This window comes from Eucalyptus grandis, chromosome 3 (genome assembly GCF_016545825.1).
Source record: "Eucalyptus grandis isolate ANBG69807.140 chromosome 3, ASM1654582v1, whole genome shotgun sequence".
Lineage (NCBI taxonomy): Eukaryota > Viridiplantae > Streptophyta > Magnoliopsida > Myrtales > Myrtaceae > Eucalyptus > Eucalyptus grandis.
Window position 1 is genome coordinate 32,891,255 of NC_052614.1, and position 9,327 is coordinate 32,900,581.

The 9,327-nt window shown below is 41.5% G+C and overlaps 2 protein-coding genes across 3 annotated transcripts; one reads left to right on the plus strand and one right to left on the minus strand.

Annotated features, from left to right (window-relative positions):
• Nucleotides 1-998: 998 nt before the first annotated feature.
• Nucleotides 999-4,825, plus strand: LOC104437245 (probable plastid-lipid-associated protein 8, chloroplastic). The gene is made up of 4 exons (XM_010050157.3): nucleotides 999-1,291; nucleotides 2,876-2,999; nucleotides 3,523-3,702; nucleotides 4,456-4,825. The coding sequence occupies exons 1-4, from the start codon at nucleotides 1,064-1,066 to the stop codon at nucleotides 4,644-4,646; spliced, it is 723 nt and encodes a 240-aa protein (XP_010048459.1). The 5' UTR covers nucleotides 999-1,063; the 3' UTR covers nucleotides 4,647-4,825.
• Nucleotides 4,826-6,328: 1,503 nt separating this feature from the next.
• LOC104437246 (protein FAM32A-like) lies at nucleotides 6,329-8,605 on the minus strand. 2 transcript variants are annotated; one of them, XM_010050158.3, is made up of 2 exons: nucleotides 8,353-8,605; nucleotides 6,329-6,860 (listed from the first exon to the last, which is right to left on the minus strand). In XM_010050158.3, exons 1-2 carry the CDS (start codon nucleotides 8,522-8,524, stop codon nucleotides 6,598-6,600), a joined length of 435 nt encoding a protein of 144 aa, XP_010048460.2. In that variant the 5' UTR covers nucleotides 8,525-8,605; the 3' UTR covers nucleotides 6,329-6,597. The 2 variants fall into 2 exon arrangements, with proteins under 2 accessions (XP_010048460.2, XP_010048461.2); XM_010050159.3 differs by lacking the exon at nucleotides 8,353-8,605 and adding an exon at nucleotides 6,967-8,346 and having other exon boundaries at nucleotides 6,329-6,868.
• Nucleotides 8,606-9,327: the final 722 nt, after the last annotated feature.

Below are 9,327 nucleotides of genomic sequence, written 5' to 3' on the forward strand. Positions count from 1 at the left end.
TGCTATATTTACTTCGAACGAATTTTTGCATCATAAAAAATCTAAAATTGATACATTAGTATCACATTTACTTGAAATTGGTGCTTTTATACCACTTTTACCCTAAATTATGATCAATTTAATTTTTTTCAGTGTAAATGTGATATGAATTGATCAATTTAAGTTATTTCGTAACATGAAAGTTAATTTAGGGTAAATATGGTATCGATGTACCATTTTGGGATTGCAACGCAAAAATTATTTCAAGGTAAATGTGGCATGGATTTTTGGTTGAGTTAGCCCTTATTTTATTATAACTCCCCCAATCAAATCTTCTACCTAATATAAAAAAAGAGATTTAAAAAAACATAGGAGGCGGCATTACATGGAACGCTTGTTTTTCTTTTACTTTTTTTGTCAGAACATGGAACACATGTGTCTGGTGACTAATATGAAGAAAAGTATTTTACATATATAAAAAACGCCTCTTAATTCAACAAAAATAAATCATTCAACCAATAGAGAAAATATTTTATTATAACTACCCAATTCAAATCTTCTCCCCAATATATGAAAGAGGCTTAAAAAAACAAAGGTGGAGGCGTTGTGTGGAACGCATGTTTTTTTTTTTTTTTTCATGTCAAAACGTGGAACGGATGTGTCCGTGTCTTGTGACTAATATCAAGTTAACATGAAGAAAAGTATTTTACATATATAAAAACGCCTCTTAATTCCACAAAAAAAATGCCGACCAAAAAAATTCCACAAAAATAAATCATTCGACCAAATATGAAAAAATATTCGAGAAAATTAATTAGGCATCAAACTTGTGCACGTACCTCCCCCATGGCCCCCAGCACGTCTCTATCCAACCCACGGATGATCCGCGAAAAGCAAATGGCCTACGTGGCATTACAACATCCAATCGTTCCTCGAAACCGGGCCCCACTCCAGGATTTCTCGCTGACGTGGCAGCGGTGCGACCGTTGGCCATCCCAAAAAATAAAAAAAGACAAAAAGACAAAAAAGAGAGGAAAATCCGCCATCGCCATTCCTGATAGCTCGCGAGCTTTCTGCTCTCGCCATGGCCGCCGCTTCTTCGGCACTCTTCTCCACCGCCGTCAACTGCCCCGCCGGCGTCGCCAAAGCCGGATCCCTCGGGAGCTCCCGGCCGAAACCCACCTCGCATCTCCTCCGTTTCCGGTGCCTCCAGCGGCGGAGCCCCCGAATTCGCGCCGCCGTTTCGGTTTCGGACCCTCGCGTGGCGGACGCCGGTCGCCCCGACGACCTCGTCGCCTCCATTCTCTCCAAGGTGAGGCCCTCCGAATTCAGCGCCACCCGCCGTAGTTTTGCGAACTTCTTGCTGATGATTCATGGAAAAAAGGAAAAGAAAAAGATAAGGGTTCCTTTTCATTTCTCTGTTTAAGATGGGATGGCGTAAATTCGAATTGGAAACAGTCAATTAAATAGAGGATATTAGAATTAATATCGTGAAAAATTGAATTGTTTTGAATTAAGTATGCTTAACAAGTGCCTTCAGACACGAGATAACAAGACGTTTGTTGGATTGACTTAAGTTCTTAGACTGAGTGCAGATATGCATCATTAAAAATGCTCACCAACCTACATTAATGGCACCGACCACCTACACTAATCATGGTCCCTAAAACAACAGCGCCCAAGCCACCATATCAGTGGGACCCTCTCCCATATGGTATATGAACTTTGGTTTAATGTGCAATGTCGCTCCTCCTTAGTCCCTAAATTGTGAATTCTTAGTAAATGTTTAACCTAATCGCTATACTATATGAAAATGTTCGATGTTGTCCTTTTACTTATTGAAGTAGATGGAATTTAGTAATATGTCTCTTAATCCGTTAAGTTTGAATAATGGATGACAGGGGAAAAAAGTAGTTACACATGGATTGTTGTGGTAAAGTATTCATTTTAAATTAGAATATCATAATTCATGTCATCAGATAACGATGGACATCTTGACGTTCTAATTTTTCTTTTCCTTTCATAAATTAGATGGATATGAAAGAGGGACATGTGGACTCATTATTTTGAAGACCCAACTCAACATCTTCACATTACTAAATAATGTCCAATTGTCATTTGAGCAAACGGAAGGACTATATTGAACATTTATAAGTAGTTTAAGGACCGCATCGAGCAAACTAAATGTTTGGGATGACACTGCACATTAGGCTCAAGTTCATGGGTTTTTTATGTCATCTTCCCATTCACTAGTTGAGTGACTTTCCTGGCTGGCATCTTGACATGAACTTTAGAGTACTCTAGTTTTGTTTACTGAAAATATTAGATGAGCTGGTTAGGTTGAAATGAGACTTATTGTAGCTTGCTAATGTTATTTTCTGCAATGAGTGAATTGGTTAGGAGTGTGAGGGTTTTTTTCTTGATTTGTTCATCCAATTGGGTGTTCCATGATGTCTTTCCATGCTCGTTTAAGGATATTATGATGATGACTATCGGTTGATGTGTTTAAATGCCTACTTGCAGTGTATCACATAAGTTAGTATTTCAGATTTTATTGTGCAATAAATTGTCTAGTATCTGCTGTCAAGGTTAACATATCCAGGGAATCGCGATATAATGCAGCTGGTTCTTCTTCTAGCTCTTGAGGTGATTGAATCTTGATAAAAGGATGTTTGAATGCCCATCTTTTTATGTTTCTGGAGGACAAAACTCATGGCCTTTGCGGTTAATTGCTTTTGGAAATTCAAGCATTGTAAGCTTCGGTTGGCAGATGTCATGTAATCTAGTCTACGTGTTTTGTTATTGAGGCAATGATGCACTGATCGCATTGTGTTGCTTTCCTGAATGTTCTTTAGTTTGATGACTTGATTTATTCATCCCATTGCAACTGAACCAGGTGTTACAATCTGATGGCGGAGTTTCACTTGAAAGAGAAGAGCACAAACAGGTAGCTGAAGTTGCTCAGGAATTGCAGAAGTACTGTGTGAGTGAACCAGTGAAGTCGCCTCTTATATTTGGAGGTAATGCACTGATTGACTTACTGTTGATTTGTCATATGTTCCGAGAAAGTGTGGAACATCGATATGCAAGGTTGTTTCTTTACTTCGCTGGATCATCTCAGATTACATCCTTGCACCACGGTTTTCTGGAGTTCCCAATTATCCTTTCTTTCCTCTCTCTTTGTCATGTTTTCTAATATCTCTGGGCCTTTTTAAGGCTTTTCTAATGTCGGAAGACTGGTGATTGACCTGTTTAATCCTGTTGATCTTGTTGTCAATCTTCGAGCACTGATTTTCTTTTCAGTGGCTGTCTTGAAATTTAGGAACCTTCTCACTGTGGTTACATTATTATCTGCTGCGCTTGCAGTAATTTGCATTTGAGATTGTTAGTGCACTACTCTGAGGCACCTGAGTTCTTGCCATTCTTACATAAAAACCTGTACTTTATCTGTCCATCAGATTAGAAACAGAAATGAGGAGGATTGCTGGGTCAAGCAAAGTCTACATTATCATTCATATTTATTAACTCATTATGTCTTTGCAGAATGGGACGTCGTCTACTGTTCAAATCCAACATCGCCTGGTGGTGGCTATAGGAGTGCACTGGGTCGGGTTTTCTTCAGAACCAATGAAATGATTCAGGGTCTCGAGGCTCCGGACACTGTGAGGAACAAGGTTTCCTTCCGTGCTTTGGGCTTCATTGATGGAGAGGTCTCGTTGAAAGGTGAGCCTGCTAGTGATTGCCATTTTTAAGCACTTCAGGAACAGAGCAAAACATCTATATTTCAGGGATAAATGCTAATAGACTGTCAAAAACACACCATTTGATGCTCACATTTTGTGTTTTAGAGAAAGTCTGCAGTGATATGGCGCAGATTAGCAATCGAATGGAATCTAGCTTGCTGCAATAAAAGCAACCACTTTCATTAACGATCAAATTTAATACAAGAATCAGTCTTGTGACTTGCACGACACTATCCTTTCTCAAGGTCTGCGGTGTGTTGCCGTTTGAACGAGTCTGGTATGATTCCTCTGCACGAATGTCTGTAAAGTGTGCTCCTACCATTTCTGCTCATTGTCAGAAGTTCGTTTTCGATGTCCTTTGTTTGCAAATCGGTGTAGCAAGTGAACCAAATCGCCATGTCCTTCGTCGACATCGTTTCTACATTAAATAAGTTGCTTGTACTGAGATGTAGATTGTGCTGCTGCAGTGTTAGCCTGAATGTTCTTGGTGAACTATCTCTCCCTGTACTAATTTATAGAGATCTGAGAGCTTTTTGACAGCAAATTGCTTGTTATAATTCCATCTGCTGATCGCTGTGCTTCATATCTTTCATGTATTCATGTTCACCTGCCGGCGTTATTCAACCCTGTCAAAGCACCGAGGCGCTCAGGGAGATACACTGTGTTTATGCCTAATCAAGAAGTCATCTGATGTGGAATTCTGAACTAACCTATGCCGGTTTGATGCCTGTAGGGAAATTGAAGGCTCTTGATGATAGATGGATTCAAGTCATATTCGAGCCGCCTAAAGTGAAGGTGGGAGAGATGGAGTTCCAGTACGGCGGAGAGAGTGAAGTCAAATTGCAGATCACATACATAGATGAGAACATCAGGTTGGGCAAGGGATCCCGAGGTTCGCTGTTTGTTTTCCGACGGTGCCAATAAAAATGTCGACTTTGCGGTGATGAGATTCTCGGAAAGTTTTGTTGCTCGAACTTTGTTGAACGTCTGCAGCAAAATGCTTGTAGCGGACCTTGAACTGGTCTTCAATGTGGACTCGCCTCGGCATTGCTAGTTGGTACTACGGGAATACGTGGGTGCACAAATTTGCTGTGTATTAAGTATACCAAAAGTGTAACCACCGGGGATTCGCCTCAGTGGCCACCCTTCCAACCTGGAAGGGGGAGGTGAGGGGTTCAAATCCCCACATTATTAGGAGGAATTGGGGTGGGGTGGGGACCATTTTATTTTAGGAGTGGGTTTCGACTCTCATGCCCTACAAAGAGGCAAGGTAAAAGTATGAGAGTGAGTGTTAGAATAGGACCGACGAAAAAAAGAAAGTATACCAAAAGTGTCGATTCGTAAGGAATGTTATTTCGGTTCTAACCAATCTAATTGGAAAGATCAATTTCTTGACCCGACCTCTTTTTGATTGATTGACAACGTTTAGATATGGGAAAGGTAAGAGCAAATGGAGAGACATTTGCTAGAAATTTCGTATTTCTCTCTCTCAACGTTTGATCACGAAATTCCATAAATTTGTTAAAACTTTCCCCGGGAATGAACTATGTTATTTTCCAACATATAGTCTTAAGGCTGCCATTTTGGCACTTGTCCTTTTTGCGCAAGATATTTTGCATTTAATTACAGCATCTAAAATATTTTGGAATTTATTGAATTATGTATACAAGATACATAAATTCAAGGAGGAGTTAGTCATAAACTTTATACTGTTCATATGATAGTTTTTATGAATTTAAAAGTGCATTAAATTCTTTTTTTGTCGATCCTACTTTATTTTTACTCTAACACCTACTCTCAGACTTTTGCCCCACTTGTAAAGCGTGGAAGTCAAAACTCACTGTTGAAACTAAATCATTCCTACTCCAACTCCTGAGAAATGAGGATTCGAACCCTCACCCCCTTCCAAGTTGGAAGGGTGGCCATTAGGCATCAACTTCTATGAATTCAAGAAAATGATTTTATAGGGAGATTATTTTCAAAATAAGCGAATTGTTATCCCTTAAAAATTAGCAAGTAAATATGAGGAAAAACTCGGCCTGAAAATCAAAAACCCATTGAAAATTACTTTACTTTCATTGCAGATCGACATTGGAATTGGCCAATCCACTCCCAGTCGGGTTGACTTGAAGTTCGTAGGTTCAGCCCACTATCTATCTTGCTCGCTCAGCTACCTCAACCTTCTCCTCACTTCTTCAAACCTTAAGGCCGACCGTCTTAAGACCTTTCTTTTTAGATATGGTATCACACGACTTCAAAGAAAAGAAGCTACCGCTTCATCATGACACGATATTGTAATTAACCGCATTTTATTTCATCATATAGGCGCGAGGCACGCTCCCCTATTGGACGATATCGTCAGGCCTCTGCAGAGACGCCAGTCGCATGAACAGAAGTACTTGTTTTCATGGCGCAACCTAGTTCGACATTCTAACATAACATCTTCTGTTCACTCCATAGAATGAATGGCACAATAATAACCTTTGCTTGACCAACATGAATTCCACAATCGCCTGTGTCATGTTCTGTGACCTGAATTTTCTTTGCTACAGCCATTGCTACTGCTAAACAAGAATTCCAGTGCAGCTACGATTAGATCTCTGCAATGTTGGAGGAGGACTGAATCTTTTATGACCGTGTAAGCCATGATCAAGGCATATAAATCAGTAGTTGCTACAATGCCGGCGAAGGAGAAGTAACCCGGAAGCCATTGGAATGCAATTAGTTTGACGCTACGTAGAACCAACACGGAACAATGAAAGTTGCATGGTTGCTCTTTCGCATGCAGTAATCAGAAAAGTTCCATTCGGACAGGAATTTCTTTCTCCACGGTAACTTGTGTTGTTACAGATGGTAATGAGTGCAGAAATTTTAGTTAGCCAGGCCCAACTTTAGGAATGTCGTAGTGCTCACTGAGATTCGCCAGGTATTGGTTGAACTCCTGCACCCGATCCCGGTGTGACTTACTGGCCATTTTTGCCAACCTTTCCAATTCGATCTTCTCCCTCTGCTGAAGAAACCGCCTCTCTGCTGGCGTCAGGTGGTCATCATACACCGAAGCGAGACTCCTCCCATCATCTCGGCCTTCATCATTTACTCTCTCGGCATCGTCTGCGTAGGACAGCAAAGTGTTCCCACCTGACGACCTCCAAAAGGAAGAGAAGCCTATGTGAGAACAGAGACTAAATAGCCGAGAGGACATCAGCTTCACTGGATAAAACAACCCAAATTAACTGTCCACTACCTAAGTGTTAGCAGACAGTAGGAGCAAACAGAAGCCAACAGAGCACAATCTTGATCAGGCTCACCCGAGGAGGCGATTTTCATCGGTGGTATTGTCAGAAGTAGACACCAAGATATTGGCGTCATACTCACAACTTACAGCACACAAAAGTTCTTCAAAGGCGTTGAAGCTAAGCCAAACAGAGCAAGCTCAACAGTACACAATAAACACGATTGTGGTCCTAGAGAAACTTCAAAGATTACCACCAACTGAAGACAACAGTCAGTAGCTGACCGTTATCGCAACTCATGTCACCTGGACATCGTCCACATTTATGAAAGAGACGACAAGAATCTCACTATGGAAACAACAGGGTACTACAGGCCTTGCGCACATGATTTCAACACAATGTGCACACGGGGCAGTAGTCTGGTAGTTTATTTCAAATCTCCCTGTCCAAGATAATAGCTCTGCCTTCTCAATTGGTCAAACGAGTATGTGATGAAAATCATAACTGGCTGGCAATACTACTAGTAGTAAAAAATTGACTGTACTTCACAGTGATCGCAAGTCGCGCGCTCCGGCAAAGTCGAAAGCACTGGTTTTTAGCATGGATGCAAGGATGAGGATCAGGAGATCAGGTGGCGGCACTGGGCAGTATTAAATCAAGAGCAGATCGCTCCCCAGGCAATATGACACAATCACAGTTTAACTAGTGAACTCGAGACATCAAAAAGATTTACAGACGCCGAAGCAAGTGGGGATCATTCAAGCCGTGGAATGGACACAAAACGAAATGGCCAAGAAGTCCACGACTCCCAAATAGAAATCTTTGTTTTTTTCTTGATAGACACGCATAAATTAAAGGGCTAATTCAGACCGCCGATAATGATAAGATCACACACTGACACACTGGGTAGAACCGAAAAACCGCCTTTAAAGCAGAGACCTTTATATCTCCATAGCACAGTTAACGAAATTTAATGTTGGATGTACTGTTAATATAGTTCAAAATAATATGTTTACGTACAAGTCCAACAAGTCCGATAGATGAAAGCACGATTATTTAATGGACCCAATAACTTGCATATAAACTCTAGAGTTCCCTATACAGTGTAGGTAATACTGTTCGGCGTGACAAGTCTGTTAATGTAATACTTCAAACAACCACTTCTCTCTCAAATTTATATCATCCAACATTTAACAAGTTTGCAATGGCGCTTTTTGAAGATTACCCATATACGAACGAACAAATTTGACGATTCCCACACAGCACATTCGAGCACTTCTTCAAAGATTCGAGAGCCAAAACCAGCATTTCCCAAAAGGACATCACGACATCATCACAGCAGACACAAGCAGACGCGAGACCCAGTTAAAAAACCGAGGCGGGGGCAGCGAGCTAACCTGCCGCGGATTCAGGGAACCGCCGAGGAAGACGACCCGCGTCCTTCTCCTTCTTGTTCTTCGTCTTCTTCTTGGAGATCGTCCAGCTGCCGTTCAACTTGACGTCCAGGGGCTTCCCCTTGAGCTTCAGCTTCCCCGCCACCACATTCTCGTACGCCACCGCCGCCGGCATCTCCGCCGATCAAGACCGACCCCAGTCGCGGAAGAGCGAGAGGAAGAGAGAGAGATAGCATCAAGAACGTTCGCTTCCGACAGTTTCATGGACGACATTATATGGAAGAAGAAGTCCTCCGAGTTTCCGCGAACTCTCTAGAAAGCACGACGACGGGAGGGAGATCTTGCAGAGAAGAAGCCCAAGCCCAAGCCCAAGCCTAAGCCCAAGACCAGACCAAAGCCCATCAACTCTACTTGCATTATTGGGCTTGGTTGAGATTGGGCTATTGAGTGGCAAGAGATGTTTGCTTTGCCCCATCCTAGTTCTGGACCCACCGTGAAATTTAGAATCCGTTAATTTCATGGATCCTAGGCGGCCTGTACTTTTCTAATTTTTTTTTTCCTAATTGTCAACACATTTTCCGTAATGAAGCATGTGTTCATGTCTGACGGTGACGTAATACAAAGATATGATAAGATCGAAAGTAAAATGGAAATAACGAATCCGTTTCTTTTAGTAGTGTTGTCACGTTTGGAATGAAAAGAGAAAATGGTAAATAGTTCAGTGCGCGCATGTATATATCGCTCGAATGTTTTATAGGAGAATCTGTATAGCGTATGGAGTCAATGGTATGAGATAAATATAGAGTGGGTATAATTCAATGCCCTGGAACCTACCATGTGTTTACCGATTTCGAAATTTTAGAACTCCGAATCTACTCTGCCACTCCCGACACCACCTGAACCTGGCCGACCATGCTCTTTCCGAAGGTTATCTTGTGCACCCTTAATTCTTACAAGAGCACATTTGATTGAAGGATT